The 19,257-nt window shown below is 55.6% G+C and overlaps 1 protein-coding gene across 1 annotated transcript; it reads left to right on the forward strand.

Moving 5' to 3' along the window:
• The first annotated feature begins 178 nt into the window (after positions 1–178).
• Positions 179–18,982, forward strand: MPP1 (membrane palmitoylated protein 1). The gene is made up of 12 exons (XM_017819243.1): positions 179–328; positions 6,733–6,873; positions 7,215–7,293; positions 8,274–8,359; positions 9,550–9,618; positions 12,347–12,543; positions 12,817–12,923; positions 13,766–13,846; positions 14,412–14,492; positions 14,855–15,057; positions 15,376–15,450; positions 17,631–18,982. Exons 1-12 carry the CDS (start codon positions 221–223, stop codon positions 17,805–17,807), a joined length of 1,404 nt encoding a protein of 467 aa, XP_017674732.1. The 5' UTR covers positions 179–220; the 3' UTR covers positions 17,808–18,982.
• The last annotated feature ends 275 nt before the right edge of the window (positions 18,983–19,257 follow it).

Below are 19,257 nucleotides of genomic sequence, written 5' to 3' on the forward strand. Positions count from 1 at the left end.
GCCGGGCGGCAGCCGGGGGTGCGGGCACGCCGTGCCGCGACCCTCCCAGCGCCGGCCCCGAGCCCCCGCTCCCGCTCCCGGCCCGCCCCCGGCCCCGCCCGCCCGCCGGCCCCCGCCGCACACGGGCGGAGCTGCGGGCGGCCCGCGGCGCTGCTGGAGCCGCGGCCGGGCAGGGCCGATCCGTTCCGCCGTGCCGGGGCCAGCGGGACCGGCCGCCGCGATGACTCTCAAGTCGGGGCGCAGCGCCGGCGGCGGCAGCAGCAGCATGAGGACGGCGCTGTCCGACCTCTACCTGGAGCACCTCCTGCAGAACCGGCCCAAGCCCGAGGTGAGCGGCCCGATGCGCCCCCGGCACCCCGCGCCTCTGCCTCCCGCCGCCCCCATCCCCGCGCAGGGACCCCCGGCGCTCCCCCCTTCCCTGCGGGCCCAGCACCCCGCGCCCAGCTCAGGCCCGGCGGGGATCCCCCGGGGGTCCCGCGCCTCCCCGTCCCTCCCGCACACGCACGGCCCCAAAGGCAGAGACCCCGCCGTGGGTATCCAGGTGCGTGCCCTGCGTGTGGCGTTGGTGGTCCCCAGCACCCCAGGAGCGGGGATGCTCGCTGGGGGACGCGGGGTGAGACGGGGAATGGTCAGCCGGCGTGGCCAGCACAGCGTAGCCAGGCAGGGAAGAAGGAGCCGGGTACAGGGGAGGAAGGCTCCAGCATCCTGCCACGGAAGAGATTGTGCTTGTTTTGCTGCAAAGTTGTAGCTGGTCTGAACTGGAACTGCCTGTCACATGAGCTGATTCAGCTGCTCAGAAACCTCCAGGTCCACAGCACGGGCTGGAGGAGGGTGGTGGGTCTCTGCCCCAGAGAAGAAGGATGCAACCAGCCTTTCTCACGCCTACCCTGGCCAGGGAGTGAGCCGGTGGTCGCATGCACCCCACCTCCAACAGAAGGAGAGCAGGCTGCAACAGCCGTCTTGGTTCTGCTGGGAGGGCTCCTTCCTCAGCTGGTGTCATTTGGGGTAGCTTGGGTGCAGCCAGGAGAAGGTCAACAGTTCCCGGTGCTAAACAGCTGGTGCTTTCTCCCAGCTTTGAGCAGACATCTCTGTTGGAGCCATGGCATAATGTGCCTGGGCTGAGGTTTCCTTGCAACTGTGGGGAGCCTCTGAGAGCAGGGAGGAAATTTCCCCGAAGTGCTGTCCTTGGCCCATCCTGTTGGACACTAAAGCATGCAAAAGAGATTTGTCAGGTCTGTCTCACACCAATGGCTTGTCTGCTTTCTGTGGTTCAACCTTGGCAGGGTGCTTTGAAAAAAAATAGGAAAAAAAATTTAAAGCAAAGTGTCTGGACCAGGCAGCTGCTGAGAGGAGCTCTCCCATCCCTCTGCCTGCAAGATCCAAGCAGAGGGCCTGCCTGGCTGCAGGCAAAGCCAGGATAAATTGCCAATGGCAGCAGGGCATGGAAAATGTCGGAGCTGCCCTACAGCTCACTGGTGTTGTGGTGGGGATAAAGAGAGAGATGGTGAACTGGGATCTGCCTGAGGCCTCTTAAAAGGAGCTCCACAGGGCTGGCTCCCAACAGGGTACCATGTCCTGAGCTTGCCGGTCCCTCCCATGCTCCTCTCCATGTCGAGTATGCGCAGAGACGGTGCTGGCCCACTGTGGCTGAGGGCCCTCTGTGGGACACCAAGATATTGCCCAGCAGCAGCTCTTGGGAAGGGTGCTGAAGTCAAACAGGGTGACCGGAAGGTTTCTCTTCTCCATTTTCTCTGATAGAGCCACGTGCTGGGAAGTGCTGCCCTGTATTTCTTGTGTGGTGGCAGGGCATGCAAAACATGGCAAGTGGAAGCCATGGTATTGCTAGGAAACAAGCCAAAGCCTCTTCTCTCGAGCCTCACCTGCCTGCATGTCTTTTCCTTATCTCCTAATTGGCAAATACACACTTACCAAAAAGGTGTGGACTTTATTCCCAGCTGTGTCCCTGGTTGGCAGGGTGATCATGGGCTTTTCCCCTTATCATCCGTGACTCAGTTCCCCAGCTGTAAAATGGGCAGCAAATGTGACCTTTGGGAATCTGGTGGAGAAAAGAAGGGTACTTGTGGAGAATGCTGAGCTTGAGGGTGCAGAGGGAACACTGCACTTCCCTCTGGGCAGCAGTTCCAACCAGCACCAACTCCAAAGCAGACTGAGGCCACGGTCCTCAGGGACCAAATCCTGAATTAACCACAGGTAAAACTCGCTTGGAAGCTGAGCTAAACTTCTGTCTATGAGCAGTGAAGTGGGGAGGGCTGGTTCCAACTTCTTTATCTCAAATGTGTTTTGTCAGGTTGCTGTCTGTAACAGCTACAGGGGAAAAGCTGTTTTGCAGGGCTTGTTCAGGAAGGTGGGGATGGAGTGGCTGGGCAGCTCCTCCTTCTGTCAGTGTTGTGGTTTCACTGACTGTCTCTTGGAGGTGACCGGTTTCACAAACACATCTGGAAGGCTGTCTCAGCCTTTCTGGTGAGAAGATGGTGCCTCAGCAAAATTTACTGTGCTTCCTTGAAAATCTGGCCCACCTCCATTGCAGCACTCTGTGATTTGGAGTCAGTGTGAGGGCATGCAGAGCTGGCACCTTCTGGCTGCCATGACTGTTTTGTATCCCTCTTATTTCTCCATTCCCCTTCCTACAGAGACCTGTTGGTGTTGCCAGACCTTTTCCCAGTGTCAGCAATTTAATCTTGTTTGGTTTAAATGTTTGTTAGTTTGATTTTTTTTTTAACCTCAGTCATATTACTAGAGGGGGTTTTAGATGAAGTTGTTCCTGTGGTTGTGCTGGCAGACCTGAGAAGTCAGTAGCTCCTGGCAGAATCAATTACTTCTAAATGTCCACGTGGCTGTTGCTCCCCAGCCTGCTGGAACAGCCCTAAAGCAACTCAATTTTTTTGCTACTTTGTTTTTTTTACCCATTGCTGTGGTTTTTTTAAGCTGTACTGAGACTGAGATGCACACATCTGCTGGGTGGTGGGGAGGCAAGGCTGGAGCACTGGAGGATGGGAGGAGAGATTGCTGGGTCAGGACATCTTTGCACCAAGCAGTGCCCCAACCTCCCTGCATGCATCCAGGGTGATTATAATGTGAGGGGTGATGATGGATGGAGGGAGCTGGGATTTTGTTGCTCACTGTGGACAGCAGAGCGTGTCTCCCTGCCAGCCAGGAGGGTAGTCCCAGAGAAACCTGGCTCCAGGGATCCTTCTTGCATCCCAGCTGCTCTGCTTTGAGGCCCTACTTGGCAAAGTCAGCATTACTTTTCCTTCACGTACTTTCCAGGCAGCCCTGTTATTCCAAGGCTACCTGGTACCAAGTCTCTTGGTTAGAGCAGCAAGGAGAGCCCAGGAACCAAACCTCTGAATGTGCCCTTTGCACTACAGTGCTGCTTTCCCCAAGTGCTGCTTCAGCCTCCTGCAAACAAGCTGCCCAGTTAATGTTTGATTTGCCCATGGTGTGCAGCCTGGTGGAACCAGTGCAGCAGCAGGAGCAACCCTGGCAGACAGTGCTGACCCCACTGGGGGACAGGATGCCAAGCCCTGGGGTCCTCACCGTGTTCCTTGTTGGTAAAGGCTGCCCAAGGAACTGGAGCACTTCCCTCCACCTTGAGACAGAGGACAGAAATACGGGGTCTTAAAGAAAATGCAGGCAGGGAGCTGGGGTGCACTTTTTTGACCCACAGAGCTGGTGGCTCCTCTGTGCATTGCCACCTGGAGCAGGATTTGTGCAGGGTGCCAGCTGCAAGGCACACCTAGGGCTGCTGGGTCCTGGGCTGCCCAGCCCCTATTGCACAGCCCAGCCCCCCAACATCCTTGCCCCAGGTCTGCCCCAAGGCTGGCCCGGCAGTGACTGAGCCCGGGGCTGTGGCTGCGGAGCCGGCTCTGAGCAGCACCCACGGATGTTTCCTGTGGAGCAATGCACAAGTAGCAGAGTCTGGCCGGCCACCAGCGTCACTCAAAAGGCTCTTGAGGTCACAGACCATGCTGGGCCAAATCAGCCAAGAGCGTGGCAGCTGCCAGGAGAGTGCAGGGTTGGAGATCCAGCCAGCCAGCTCATGTGCAGGGAGCATGAGAGCCACACACGTCTCCTGATTCTGTTTGCTGAGTGCCCAATGTCAGGGCTGGAATCTGCCACTCTGTGGGTCCTCGTTGTCCTCATCAATCAGGCATTTTCCCATCCCCATCCACTGGCTGCCCCATGTCATCAGCAGAAGCCCATACCACCCCAGCGTGGTTCTGGGGCAGAGAGAGTTGCTGGAGGACCTTTTTGAGTTCAGAGCTGCCATCAGGTGACTGGTGACCATCCCCAGGCACAGCAGCGAGTCTCTGGTGACAAGGCTTGTTCCCAGGGAGTCACTAGGGTGACACTGGTGCTGTGTCAGCATCGAGGGCTGAGTGTTTTCTCCAACTCTCAGCAAAAAGCAAAGGTCGGGGCCAGGAGGCTCAGCTGACTGGGGTGGTGGGGATGGGAACTCCCAGTGCTGGTGGCAGACTGTGCTGTGTCCTGGGTCATTGGGCTCTGCTGAGCCTAGAGGTTTGGAAACAGGAATTGCATGGTCTAAGACTTTCCCAAGGCATGACCAAGATAAGTGTGATCTGTGCTGACTCCAAACACCTCATGGGCACTTTGGCCTTGGGTAGGGTCAGAGAAGGTCCTCGTCCTCCTGTTCCTCCTTGCACATGCTGGCTTGACAGAGGTGGGACAGCTGGCAGGGAGCTGAGGGACAGCTCTAGGCACTCACTGCTGGATCTGTTCCTCTGCCCTTCAAATGGTATGGTAGCAGTGTGCCCTGCTAGGGCTGGCAAGCCTGTCTGGGGGGGCTGCAAGTTGCTCTTCCTTCCACCCCGTGAGTCCTTGGCCTGGGTGCTGCTCTGGGCTGGGATTTAGCCTTCTTCTCCATGTTTAAGCCACTAGCAGCAGGAGCTCATGTGGTTGTCTTTTTCCTCTGAGTGGGAGGTTGGTTGGCACTGTTAGGAGGAGTTGGCTTAAAAATAAATTACGTGTCTTCCCTATTGCTTCATCAAGGGCACACAGCTCCCTGAGCCCTTCCCATCCTGACCCAGCCCCACCAGTGCCCTTTCATGGAGGCTGTGACAGTGACTGTGCCTCCGTGCTGGTCCGTCTGTCTCTGCCAGCATCTCTCCCACTGTCCCAGGTAGTTCTGCACCTTCCTTTGGCTCCCTCCCTGCTTTCTGCCATTGCACAGAGCTGGATCATTGCCTCAGCCCAGCAGAATTCCAGCACATCCATACCAAAGCTAATTTTGTTGTGGTTTAGTGCCGTGGCTGCAGCCCAGCAGCAGCTGCTCTTCACCTTGGTTACATCCACACGAACCTTCCCATGGCCTGACCAGATCTGTCTCCCCCCTTGGCAGGATGGGGCTGCAGCTTCTCCTCTGCTCCAGGCTGGGTGTCTGTGGTGGATCAGAGTGAGCTGGGGCAGTGGGGTCAGGCTGCCATTCCCCAGCTCCTGGCATGGAGCCTCTGGCCTTGATGCTCGGTTGGCAAGTCAGGATGTGGTGGGCGAGGTGTTGGCTCTGCCTGGCTGGGCATGGCAGGCCATGGTGCTGATGCAGGACTGAAGCCAGTGAGGACCTTGCTGGGTGTCCCTGCAGGTTTGCTGGCTGTGGCTCCCAGCTCAGGCACTGCTGGAAGGGGGGTGCAGGCTGCAAACTGGGCAGCAAGGCCAGCCAGGAGAGTTCCTTGTTTTACATGGTGGGTGTAAAACACCCACACTGCTGATGTGGGAATTTGAGCGTGCTGACGGAGTGGGGAGAAGCTGCAGATGGGTTTTGCTGGGCCAGCACTGATTTGGGAGAGGCTTGAGGGAAGTCCACTGCACTTGGGGCCAAACAGGGACATCTGTGAGCTGTGCAGAGACTTTGCCCAGCATGCCTGGGGGATTGAACAGGACTGACTGCCTCAGGCTTTCTCAGGCTGGGAGAGAGAAGCTCACTTGGCAGGATCCCTGCTGCATGGCAGGGTGGGTTTGGAGTTCTCTGCCTGGGACCCTGTGCACTCTCCACCTGCCTTGGTGCCAGCACCTGCTGGAAACCAAGAACAGAGGTTTCCTTATGACTGAAAGCCCCTGCTTAGCTTCCCAGTGCAAACCAGCATGAAAGGACCTGTAGTTGGGAGTTGGGAAGGAAAATGGGATGTTTCTGGCTGCCTTCAGTGCCTGAGTGTGTATGTGGCTCTGCACCATGTTGGTTGCGCATTGATGTAGGTGAGGAAAGGTTGAACTTGTGAACTGAGCAGGAGCAAAGCCTGGCTCCAGTTCTCAGGGGTGAATCCCAAACTGCTCTGTTCACTTGGGGAAGCTGTCCTGGGCTTTATGCTCTGCAACAAGCTGCTTGTGGGCCAAGTACTGCTGCAACACAAGGAATGTTTGTGACTCGTTGCTTCAGAAAATGATCAGCTGTGGACTCTCCTGGCTTCTGCTACCTGTAGCTTTTCCAAAGTTTTCTTACCTCCTGCCTTTCCCAAGCTGGAAAACTGCAGATTAAGCCCACATCCGCATCTTCAAGGGTGAAGCTCTTCTGCTCTTTTTCTTTTCTCGCTCTTCCTGTCCTCTCCTCCAGCCCATTCATCTCCTCCCCTGTGCCCCACGTGTGCCACAGGCACCCGAACACGGCTGAGCAGCTCAGCCCCACAGCAAGGATGCAGCATTCCCAGGCTGCACTCAGGTGGAGCCCCCTAAACCATGGTCTTTGTTTTGCCCCGACAGGCCATGACTCAGTCCCCAAACGCCATGACCGAGGACATTTATACCAACGGCTCAGCCCTGGGCAGCCCCTCCCACGGCAGCAGCCGCGAGGTGCGGAAGATACGCCTTGTCCAGTTCGAGAAGGTCACAGAGGAGCCCATGGTGAGAACTGGCAAGATTCCAAAGCTTTATGGCCCCCAGGGGGGTGGAGGGGCAGGTCGAGCTGTGCCAGTGGGCTGGCCTTGTGGGAAGCAGATCACTGGAGACCTCGGCCACGCGAAAAAGGTGCTGGACGCTGCCTCCGGCCTGGGGACCTGGAGTGAGCCCCATCAGAGGGTGGTGATGCTTGTGCCAAGAGGAGCTGCAGCAGCATGAGCTGGCCAAGCAGGGTCTTCCCCCAGCCACTGCACAGCCCACTGTGGACATGGGCCTGGAGAGGACTTTGCTGAGGGCTGGGGAGCTCTCCCCTGAAGCGAGCAGTCATGGATTTTCCTGTCTTCCAGGGAATCACCCTGAAGCAAAATGACAAGCAGAGCTGCATGGTGGCCAGGATCTTCCACGGGGGAATGATTCACAGGCAAGGTAATAAGGCCTTCGTAGAAGCAGTGCATGGGGTGCACGTCTGCAAGTGGTTTCTTTCCATGTAGCATTAAGGCAGGTCCTCAGCACTGCTGGCTTTCCCCTGTGTCATGGACATCTGTGCCTGTTCCTCCACTAGGGATGTGTCAGGAACTCACTGATCTCTCTGCATGGTTGTCATGTTAATATGCTGGAGGCTTTGGGCATAAATAAGGGATTGGGGGAAGGGCTCTCCCGAAAAGGAACTAGAGACTGTCTGTCTCATGATGGGGTCACTGTAAGGAGAGATGGAAGCTCTTTCCATTCCTGAAGTGCACAGGTGGGATAGGCATGCTGTAGATTGACTCTGCAGGCCAAAAGAAGGTGCCAAAAGAAATAAATAGGTGCTATTTTCTGGTTTTGGGTCTGGCCAAGGAGGAATGGAAATGAAATGTTCTCTGCTTAGAAAAGGCCTCTTTTCCAGCCTTGGATCCAAGTGGGAAGTCTGCGCATACTGCTGCCAAAGTATGACAGGAACCATTCCAATAACACTCCTGGAGCCTGATTTATAGCAGTATATCTGAGGCTGTAATCTGCCTGGGTATATAAACTGAAAACACACACAGTCAGGAATGCTTGTGTTAAGGGTCCTGTGAGGAGGTTGTCATTGGCTTAGGTGATGTACTTGGAGCTGGATTTGAGTAACTGAAGCAGGTGCTTTGACCAGTCTAAAACACTGAAGGACACATAGTGGAAAGCTACCTGATGACCTTCAGGCGAAGTGTGTGTCTTGGGTGGAGGGGGAAGAATTCATTCCCCTTGCCCCTTAGTCCCATGTGCTTGGGTGACGTGTGGCTCCAGAAAGCACTGGCCAGGCAAACACTGCAGTGTCCTGGCCACAACTTGCCCAGGGGGTTGGAGGGCTGGTGGAGCTGTGCTGTTTGGGTTTGGTGAGCAGCTCTTGTCCCTTTTCTGCACTTTCATGTTTCTCACATTGCTGACAGGCTCCCTTCACGTGGGTGATGAAATCATAGAAATCAATGGGCAGAGTGCGAGCAACCACTCAGTTGACCAGCTGCAGAAGATGCTGGTAGGTATTTGTGTTTGACAGGGCTGTTCCTGGGAAGGACCCCTTTGGCCTGCATGCTGTGATCATTCACCCCCTCCTACATACCAGAGCCAGCACACAGCTGCCTGCAGCTTTGTCATGTGGCAGAAACCACACTGCATGCAGCCTCGGTGGTGTCTGTGCTTGCTGCTTGTTTCTGGCCTTCTGAGAGCAGCAGCAGCGGTTGTTGGCTGGGTCCTTGACGTGTGCTGATGTGTGTGGGGCTTGGAAAACCACCATGGAAGCCACCTCTGTTTGCCAAGGCTGGTGTGCAACTCCAGCCCAAGGGCTGGCTGCTCTTGCAGACCTGGGCCACACATGCATGTCATCTTGGTGCCATTTGCCTGCTGCTGAGGTTGTGGTGATCCTGCCAGGCCCTTGCTAGAGACAGCTTTGGACAGGGCCTCAGGCCTGCCTTGGGTTCACACGGGGGCCATCCCAATCCACGCCCAACATGTGGGACCTGGTTGGAGGGAGGTGGTGGTGGTGCTGAGGACACCCACGAGCAGCCAAGCAGGAGGCCTGGCCCTGCTGCAGTGCCACAGTCCTCTCTTGTCTGATGGCAGGATGTCCCTGCTCCAGACAGCGGGACCAAGGAGGAGTTTATCTTTTCCTCTCAAGAAGGGAGGTTGGCCCAGGAGGCCCCTCCAAGCCTCCACATTTGATTATCTCCACGGGGCCATGTAGGTCTTGTGACACATGTGAGGCAACAATGCCTGCGGCAGGCAAGAGTGCTGTGCCTTTAATGTCACCAGAAGGGCCAGAGCAAGAGGCCAGCACGGAGGGAACAGATGGAGGGGACCTGGTGGAACCAGCCTCTGTCCCAGGCTCCTCACTGGGGCAGCCAGGCCAGAGCTGGTGCAGATCTCCGTGTTCATTCTGGTGGTGCTTAGCAGTGCCCACAGCCAGACCCTTGTGGAGGTGCTGGTGTCACTCCATGGGAATGGGATAAGTATGGCAAAGCTGTGCTGCCACAGCTCTTAGCCCAGCCCCAGCAGAGCTGTTCCTAACCAGGCTGTGGTGTCCCCCAGCATCACAGCATGGCAGAGAGCATCCAGGAGCTTTGCCTTTGCAGGTCCTGGCACTCAGCACCTGCCTGCACAGGTTGGTGCTGTTGAGCTGTCTCCAGACACCACCACCTCCAACTCTTCTTTCTCCCCTTTGTTCACTAGAAAGAAACCAAGGGGATGGTCTCATTAAAAGTCATTCCCAACCAACAAAGCCGCCTCCCTGCTCTCCAGGTAAGTGCAGCCTCCAGAGCTGTGGGCAGTGCTGGGACACAGGGTGGGGCAGGGTGGAACCAGTGCTGGGGAGGGAGCTGTGCAGAGCCACGGCTACCAGGACAAGGGGACGGCTGCCTTGTCAGCTTGAATGAGCTGCTGGAAGCTTAAGGGACGTATCCTGTGCTTACGTTGCTATGAAGGAGCAGATTTTGGCCATGTGTGGGTGTATTTACCCGATGTGCATGTAGAAACATGGGCCTGGGATGCAGTGTGCAGTGTTTGGGGATGGGAGAGCAGCAGTACATGCACACCAGGGAGCACGTGAGAGTCTCCTCCAAAGCTGTGACTGTTAGAGCCGTGTCCCCGTGACAGGGGGGACACAGCAGCCCCTCCAGGGGCAGCACCAGGCCCTGTGCTCCCTGCTGCCACAGCCCCAGGAGGGTGTCGTGGGCCCGGATGCCTCCAGCAGGTCTGTGCACAGTGAGTGGGAGGCAGGAAGCAGTGGGGGGAAGGAAAGCAGCTCCTTGTGCCTGCTGGGCTGGGGGCTGTGCTGTGGTAGGGGACAGACAACTGCCTGGCTTTGGCTTTGAAATCCTGCTGTGGCTGAAATGGAGTAGTGGGGAGGGCTGGGTCCTCTGCTGAGACTTCAGTGCATGGTAGCTGGGATGCTGTCCTGTCTCTGGGTGCAGGAGCCAACCCCAGTGCAGCCCCCCTGGCATGGACAGGCAGGAGGGGGAGTGTGAACTGGATGGTGCTGGGATGGGCTGAGGGAGCCCATGTCATTCTTTACCCAGAGAAGCTGAAGTTTCTGAACGTGGTGGCAAGTAAAAATTCTGTTTCTTGCTCAGCCCATGCTGTCCCCAGTCCAGCTCAAGCAGCCTTGCACATGTGTTTATTAAACACTGGCCCCTGTGTTCCCTTCCCTGCTGTCCATCTGCCCTCCCTGGCCTGACCCAGCCAGCTCCAGTTGGCCAGGGCAACTCAGTGCCAGGGGAAAAGCTATTTCTGAGAAAAAGCACACAGTTGCTGGCTCACCTGAAGGCTGGCCTGGCTCTGTCTATCTTGGGGTACCAGTGGGGAGCAGAGAGCTCCAGGCAGGTGCCTGGGCAGTCCTTGTGTGTTCGTGTGGTGCCAGGGAGTGCTTGCAAAGTAAGCATCAGTCCTCATCTTGAGAGGAGATTCCACTCTTATTGTTTTCCATTGTGAGAGATCTCATGCCACAGCTTGATCCATATGCTCTCTCCTGGCAGTGAAAGGGAACCATTGTGTTGTGATGGTTCTGTGCCTCCAGAGGCACTGCTGCAGGATGATATACTGTGGGAAATCATTTTAGTGTGGAACAAGGACAGCATGGTCTACTCTACTCAGGGAGGAGGACTTTCCAGGCCTTGCCTGTGACATCTGAGGACAGGACTGGCATCACTCCATGGGGATACCCTTTGCCCCCTTACTACACGCTGCGTTTCTGGGATAAATAACTTGCTAGGGTTGTGCTCAGGGTTCCCTAAACCCTGCCTTTCACTCCTCATCTGCCCCAACCCTAGTCCCGAGACAGTCCTGATCTTCCTGGGTGTGCTGGCCAGAGACAAATTGCTGCTGCAGCAGCATTTCACTCAAGAAACAACTCATCCAGGCACCAAAGAGCAAGGGGCAATGCAGAACACACTGGGGACACGTGTGGTTTGCCCTTCTCATGGGGTAGGTGACTCTCATCTATTCTGCTGCTCTCTGAGCCTGTTCTTCCCAAACAGCCTCCCTGGAAAACAATGTCCATGTGTGAAAACCACATGCCATTTTTCTCCTGACCTTGCAAAGATGCTTGGAGGCAGCAAGAGCCCAGGGATGTCTGTCTGCCTGCTGGCTTCAGGGGGGCTTGAGGCCAGGGGAAGGCAGTGGGGTGGGGTGCCCCAATGGGAGTAGGAGCTGCAGGTTCGCTCCCAAAGAGCTGAGCAAGCAGAAGGGACAGGGAAAGTCTCACTTTCTCACACCTTCTTGGTCCCCAGGGCTTCCCTCAGGAGGGTGCATGGTGGCCTGGGAAGCAGCAACAGCTTGTTTCCAGTTGCAGCTGTGATGAATGTAACTTTGCAAGAGTAGCTGATGCTGAAGGGACCGGGACAGATCAAGGCAGGGATGGATTCAGCACTGCAGCTTTGTCTCCCTGAAAGCCTCATGGCACACAGGGAGTGCCCAGTTCTGGGAAAAGGCCAGCACAGAGCAGCTGGGGATTGAGCCATGGCCTTCCCTGGGGTCCCTAGGACATCATATTGCAGGGTGCACCATTGTGATATCTCCTCTGTGCTTGCCCCACTGCAGACCCCAGTTGTGCACTGTGGCTCCTCTGCAGCTGGCTCAGCTCACCAGCACTGTGCAGCACCCGGGGCACTGCAGGGAGGCTCCATGGCAGGGTTTGAACACCAGCTGTGGACATGTAGGCCTGCTTAGAGCCCTGTCACCGCCTCCCAGTAGGGCCAAGATGCCATCCTTCTCCCTCCCTCATCCACCCCCCAGCACATCTCACTGCAATTCCATGCCCAAGAGCTTCCTTCAAAGCTTTGTGCTTCTCCTTTCTCCCCACCCAGCCTTGTGGGGCCTGGAAAGCAGCAGGGGCTGTGGTCCCTCCTGGAGCAGGGACCTTGTGCCTGGAGCCATCTCTGCAGTCACCGTTGGGGAGTGCAAGGTGAAGGCAGGAGCTGGACATGACCAAATTCAGGGCCATGCTGACTCTGGTCTGCTTTCTTTTTTGCAGATGTTCATGAGGGCACAGTTTGACTACGACCCCAAAAAAGACAACCTGATCCCCTGCAAGGAAGCAGGACTGAAGTTTCAGATCGGTGATGTGATTCAGATCATAAACAAGGATGACAGCAACTGGTGGCAGGGCCGGGTGGAGGGCTCCTGCACCGAGTCAGCAGGACTCATCCCTTCTCCAGAGCTGCAGGAGTGGTAGGTGCCTGGATTTGACCAGAAGGGCTGGATCTTGGAGTGGAGGTGGGAACAGTGACCGTGTGCTATCAGGAGTTTGACTGTGCTGGGTAACACCAGTGTCACTGCTGGGACAAGGAGGCAGATGTCCCCTTCATCTGCTGCAGGGTGAGCCTTTGCCTGTCCCAGCAGCCGACCTGCTCCTCTAGCCTTTGCATGTCTGAGGGACAGTCCTGCTGCTTCCCCAGGGCTGGGGTGACAGCTGGGCCGTGGTGGTTTCTCCTCTCTTGGCAGGCGCGTGGCGAGTGTCACCCAGCCCAGTCAGAGTGAATCCCCAAGCTGTAGCCCCTTTGGGAAGAAGAAGAAGTGCAAAGATAAATACCTGGCCAAGCACAGCTCGAGTAAGTGTGAGTAGGGCAATGGGCTCCATCCCCACCGCTGGGGGATGGCATCACTCTGTCCTCTGTGGGAGTCAACCAAACAGCCCAGCTGTCTTGGCAGTGGAACCTCGGAAGGATACCCCACAGCTGTCAGCTTTTTTGAGTCCCTTCCTTAGTTTTCATGCCCCTCAGGTGGCCACAGCTGTGTCCCCATGTAGTCCATGAGGCCAGGGCTGGCTCAGCACCAAGCTCCCGTGCTCTCCTGTGTTTACAATCCCTGGCACTCCTGGCTTTGTGAGGTCAGGCTCCTGGGCCTCAAACACCACAGCCTGCTGAACACAAGGCAAGCAGTGGCTGTGCTACTGCTCAGCTGCAAAATTGTATCCCTGGTGGGGCAGGGAACTGACCCTGAGCCACCCGTGCAAATGCCCTGAGCTGGCAAGGGTGGGTGCCTGAGGACATGCTGGCTCCTAGCCCGGCCTGCAGCTCCAACCAGCCACAAACAAGGCTGTAAATCACCAAGATAAATAAAGCTTCCCCAGCAACAAGCTCCCTGCAGCATCCTGCTGCCTCTCCACCCCGCTCCCAGGTCCTGCTGTCCTGAGCAAAAGCAGCCCTGGCTTCTTCTTCAGCAGCTGCTGGTCCAGCTCCCCAGTGCCCACTCTGCCCCTCACATGGTGCTTGCTGTTGAGGCTGCTGCCTTTTCCCCAAGCAGCCAAACATGGGTGAGCTCCCAGCCCAATCCTGACCACTCTGTCCATTCTGCCCAAGGACCTGGCTTTGGTCTGACATGCACAAGGTCCTGCTTCTGTGGCCAACCCAGCTCTGTGACCATTCCATGTCTTATTTCTCCTCCCTCCCAGTTTTTGACCAGCTGGATGTTGTTTCATATGAGGAGGTGGTGAGGCTGCCTGCCTTCAAGAGGAAGACTCTGGTGCTCATTGGTAGGTCCTGTCCCAGGCATTCTCTGCAGCACAGGGGCTGTGTGGTGGGCCCCAGGGGAACCAGGGGCTGGGGCAGCACGGCCCTTCAAAACCTAGTGAGGTCTGGGGAGCATTTCTTCTGCCTGCAGCTGACCTCCTCCATGCAGCATTGTGCATGGTCTGGCATCTGCACTGCAATGCTGAGGTGGAGTTAATTCAGGCCTTTGCAGCTCCTACGCATCTTCATGGAAAATCTTTATTAAAAGCAGCTCTGGTCTGCACAGCTGCACTAAAGCAAGGACTCCCACGCTGCAGGGACTGAGCTCTTGGTGGTGGACTCCACAGGCATGGGCAGCCCACCATGTCCAGCTGTGCTGGCTGCTCAGTGGGCAGCAGCCCTGCCTCCAGCTGGGGCTGGAGGTGAGCATCCCCAGGGCAGGGAGAGACTTCCAGGGCTGGAAGACACCACAGACCAGCTTAGAAAACACATCCTGGGCCCAGGCCAAGCTCTGCACCTTTCCTCAGAGCCAGAGCTGTGGAGGCTGCTCTGAGCCCAGCTCCAGTGTCCATCTCTCTGTCCATCCAGGGGCCAGTGGCGTGGGCCGTAGCCACATCAAGAACGCTCTGCTCAGCAACAACCCGGACAAGTTCATGTATCCACCCCCATGTAAGTACCCAGGGCACAGCACAGGATGCATTTCCTCTCACCTCTTTGATCCAGGACCTTCTGACAGCAGATGGGAGGTGGGAGATGTTTCTCCAGCACCACCAAGCCCCTGAAGTCAGGGGCTCCCACACAGGACACTGCAGGGCTGCTGCCACCCACTCTGCTGAGACACCTCAGTCAGTCTTCTCATCTCAGTGTCTGTCCTTGGGCTGGCTGAGTTCCATTCTTGTCCCAAGTAGTAAAAAGGGATTATTACAGCCTAGTCTTGAGGTATGCAGGGCCTCCATGCCTGCTCCACTCCCTAGTCCTTCTGGTGGCCAGCACTCACCTCTCCCTCCCTCCCTCCCTCCCTCCCTCCCCAGACACCACGCGCCCCCAGAAGAAGAATGAGGTGGATGGGAAGGACTACTACTTTGTCTCCACTGAGGAGATGACCCGGGACATCTCAGCCAATGAGTTCTTGGAGTTTGGAAGCTACCAGGGAAACATGTTTGGCACCAAGTTTGAAACAGTGCACAAGATCCACCAGCAGGACAAAGTCGCTATTTTGGACATTGAGCCCCAGGTAGGGAGCAGGGGAAGAGGTGGGCAGGACAGAGGCTGCCACAAATTGAACTCCCTTTGTGCTGGCTGTGACCATCCCTGCCTTCCCTGGTGCACTGTCCACCTGCCCTTCCCAAAGGAAAAAGCCAGCGAGTCCTGGGGTGGCATTTCCCTTCCCAGAGAGGGCATTCACTGCCTATGACACACACCTGGCTGTGACAGCAGGGCCACAGCCAGGCTGGTGTGGGCAGCATGGGGAGTGGGGGACAGCAGCCTTGGCTGTGCTTGCTCCCACCCTGGGGAAGGGCACGCCCTGGTAACTACACCCCTCTCTCCACAGACCCTCAAGATCGTGCGCACAGCCGAGCTCTCCCCGTTCATTGTCTTCATTGCCCCAACAGACAAGGCAGAGGAGGTGAGTGGCAGAGGGTGCCAAGGCTGTCCCCCTCCTGTCCCCCTCCAGCTGAGCTTACCAGCCTGTGGCAAGGGGGATGAGCCCGCTGCAGCAACCCAGGGCTCTCCCCGCTCCACATCAGATCCTTCCTGTCTGCTTAGATTTTGGTGGTCCAGGAGAACTCAGACCTGAGAAACAGGAATTCCTGCAGCCATAGACTCCCTATCTCTGACTGACACTCCCCAGCAACCATCACCCCTACAGCATAATCAGCCTCTAACACTTAGTGGGGAGCACAGCCCAGCACGAGTGGCAGGATGATTTATCCTCCCATCAGCTATGCAAATGGACACACAAACAAAGGCTGCTTTCATTCTTTGCTTCATTAAGATGCTGATCTCTTTAACGTTAGGATGAAAGCAACAATGATACCGCAGTTAACTCACTCAGTGCCAAGCATGAGGCTGGAAGTCACAGGCTGCCACTTCCCAGAAAGCCCCTTGGATGCAGGGAGCAGTGCTGCCTACCCTGCCCAGCCTGGCAGGGAGGTAAGAAGTGATGGGACAATGGAAACCCAGAGCTGTGCTCCTCCTGGACTCACAGGCAGCCAAGGCCACCTATCCCTACCTATTAAATTTGGGTTCCTAAAGCTTAAGGTACAGGTTGCAGGGAGGGTGTTTATGCATCCTTCAGAACGAGGATTGTGCAGGTATTTGGAGGCACATCAACTTGCAGAGGGTTGCACAGCCAGATGCAGCAGGAAGGGGGAAAGGTGGGCAAGTCTCAGAGCAGAGAGGGCCTGCTGCCCTCACCTTGTGCTGTCACCCACTGCTGCCTCTAGCCAGAGGAATTACATCCTGCTGCAGTAGGCAGGGCCAGCTCTGCTGCCAGGCACTATTTATAACCCTGCAGCTTGGCTCACTCTTACCAGAGGGATGCAGCAGCGTTAATGTGACCCAGGGAAGCTCACATGACCAGGCAAACTGCTCATTGCTCTCCCCCCTCCACCCCCAAGAGCTGCCAGCTTCATCCATAACATAGAAAAAATTAATTTTCTAAGAATAGATAAATATTTTCAGTAACTCTTTCAAGATGAAAGTAGCTAAGAAGTTATCTCCTTTTTTTTTTTCCCCCCTGGGGTAACTGTTAATTACATTTAAAGTTTGTCAGTGTTGAACTGAACACCTTCAAGACAGAAACCTGCTGTGCCTTCAGGGAAGGTGTGGTATTGCAAATCTTACATCTGTAATATGGTTTTAGTGCTGACCACTAAAGGTGTCAGTGCTGTGATTCGTACCAAAGTGGCCTAACAGAAAAGGGAAAGACATTGACTTGGTCTGATTTAGGTCTATTAGTATCTGTTGAGGTCCTTTTAATCTATTAATAATAATTATGTACTAGATATAGTAACTAGTAATATAATCTAATATTATCTTTAGGTCTATTAATATCTGTCTAGGTCTATTTAATATCTTAATGCATACAATTATATAATAGATATATCATAATTAATATTACAATCTAATAATATCTGTTTAGGTCTGTTAATATCTGCACACAGCAGAGCTCAGTGAGCACTGCACCCCAAGCTCTCCCCCTGCTCCCCAGGCACAGAAGCTGCCTGCCTTTCAAGATCCATTAGGGAAATATGTAGAAATTGCCAGGAATTCATTGTTGGGGGCAGAGCTGCCTGCAGGGGTACACTCCTGGGATGCCCCTACTATCCAGGCAGGAGGGGGCAGGCAGCTTTGCTTTTACTATCAAAATAAAGCACTAAAAAACAGCCAAAACCAGTAGAGAGAAGATGGTAAAGCTCTGCCAGCTGGTGCTGTTCTGTTGAAAAGCCAGTGGGAAGGGAGCATCCTGCAGGGATTCTGCTTCCAACCCAGCCTGAGGCCTTGAGCTGGCTACACTGCCCAGCACAGCCCTGAGCACCCTGCTGCTCCTGAATTCTCCCTGGCAGCTGCCACAGAACTTTTTAAAGGTAAACAGAAGACCAAGCAGGTTTGGCCTCGCTCCAGCAGGTAACCTGATGCTCACAGCATTGCATGGGAGTTCAGCCAGAGAAACTCAGAGATCCTGGCCTGTCAGATGAGCTGCAACAATGCTCTTTGCTCTGGTACTTCCCAACTACAGTTCTTGTTTTGGTGGGGGTTTCCCAGTTGGGATGGGCTGTGAAATTCCTCTCCTGTTTCTTGCAGTCCGAGGCTCTGCAGCAGCTCCGGAAGGACTCGGAGAGCATCCGGAGCCGGTACGCACACTACTTCGACCTCTCCCTGGTCAACAACGGGGTGGAAGAAAGCCTCCAGCTGCTGCAGGAAGCCTTTGAGCAGGCCTGCAGCTCTCCACAGTGGGTGCCTGTCTCCTGGGTCTACTGAGAGGGCATCCAGCCCCATCTGCTTCCCATCAACCATCCTGCAGCCATGGGGAGAACCCTCCTCTGCTTCCCCCGGTCCACACACAGCCCAGCACAACTCCCTTCCTCTGCTGCTCCATGGACATCGTCTCAATTGGTTGACACACACACACACACACAGAGGGTGCCCACATCTCTCCTGGGGGAAGGAACGCAGGACAGGGGCTGCCTGGGGGACAGCCACCTCCCATGGCACTGCAGGGTAAGTCAGTGGCTACAGCAGAGCCCAGGGCACCCCATTAGCTCAGAGCACAGCTCCCTGCCCCACCAGGCAAGGGAAAGCACAGTCCTGCTGTAGCACCCACCTGATCTTCTCTGCACCAGTCCCAAGGGAAGTGGCAGGACAGGGGCTTTCCAGGCAGATGTCTTCTGACATTGCAGGAGTGCACACAAACAACCCAGACCCCTGCCTGGTGTCCATGAGGCTTCAAGGAAGCCCCACAGCTTAGGAGACCTCACACAGACAACCTACATCCAAGGGTTTCCTTTCACAAACAGGGAAGAGTAGAAAAAGGCAGGCATGGATTTGATGGATGTGGCATGGAGCACCCACCCCCAGGCAGGCCTCACCCTGTGTTCCAAGGCTGGGGTTTTCTGATTCACCCTGTGCAACCATAGGTGTAAAAACTCACTCTATTGAAATTCTCACCGTGCAGCTTGGATTGTTACAGCCTGGCCAGAGAAACTCAGCAGCAGCTGAGCAAGTCCCACAGACCAAACCCCAGAGGGACTGTTCAATGGGTAAATTACATCCAGCCACAAGTATCTGTTGCATGCAGTAGAAAAGTCTCTACAAAGATCATCCAGGCATGTTTTCCAGTCTAGGGTGTCTCGCACTCTGTATGCAAACATGAAAGCCATCCTCACCACGGGGTTCCTCCTGCAGGAGTGCACAAGCCCCCCCCCACCACGTCTGGGAAGTATCTCTGTGCCTCCTGGGCAAACCACAGCCATCATGTAGGTGAAAATCTCATTTGTGTGTTCAGCTATAGGGGCAAGGGGAAGGTGGTTAAAAAGTCTCGTGCAACTTTTTTTTTTTTTAAGAATGCCAAAAATAAAATCTATGTGCAATAGGGACCTTCGTTCTGATCCACTGCAGGGAAACAATGAGCAGCAATAAATGTGCGCTGAAACATTGCCATGGCTGGTGTTTTACCTCTTAGGCTGGGCACCTGCTCATGGCTCGTTCTCTGTTCCCACCTCCCTGACCCTAAAACACACTCAAGATGAGGCAGGCCAGGACCAAACAGTCCCTCCAGGCACCATGAGACCTCTCCAGCAGCTTCACAGCAGGAACAGAGAGAACACCCAGCTTCCAGGTACGTGCCCCAGGTGGGTTTTGCCAAAGTGGAGGGTGGCCCCATGGCACCTCCAAAGTCCCAAGCAATGACAAGACCCCTGTAGAGATGGTC

The sequence above is a fragment of the Lepidothrix coronata genome, unplaced genomic scaffold (assembly GCF_001604755.1).
Source record: "Lepidothrix coronata isolate B3197 unplaced genomic scaffold, Lepidothrix_coronata-1.0 Scaffold73, whole genome shotgun sequence".
Lineage (NCBI taxonomy): Eukaryota > Metazoa > Chordata > Aves > Passeriformes > Pipridae > Lepidothrix > Lepidothrix coronata.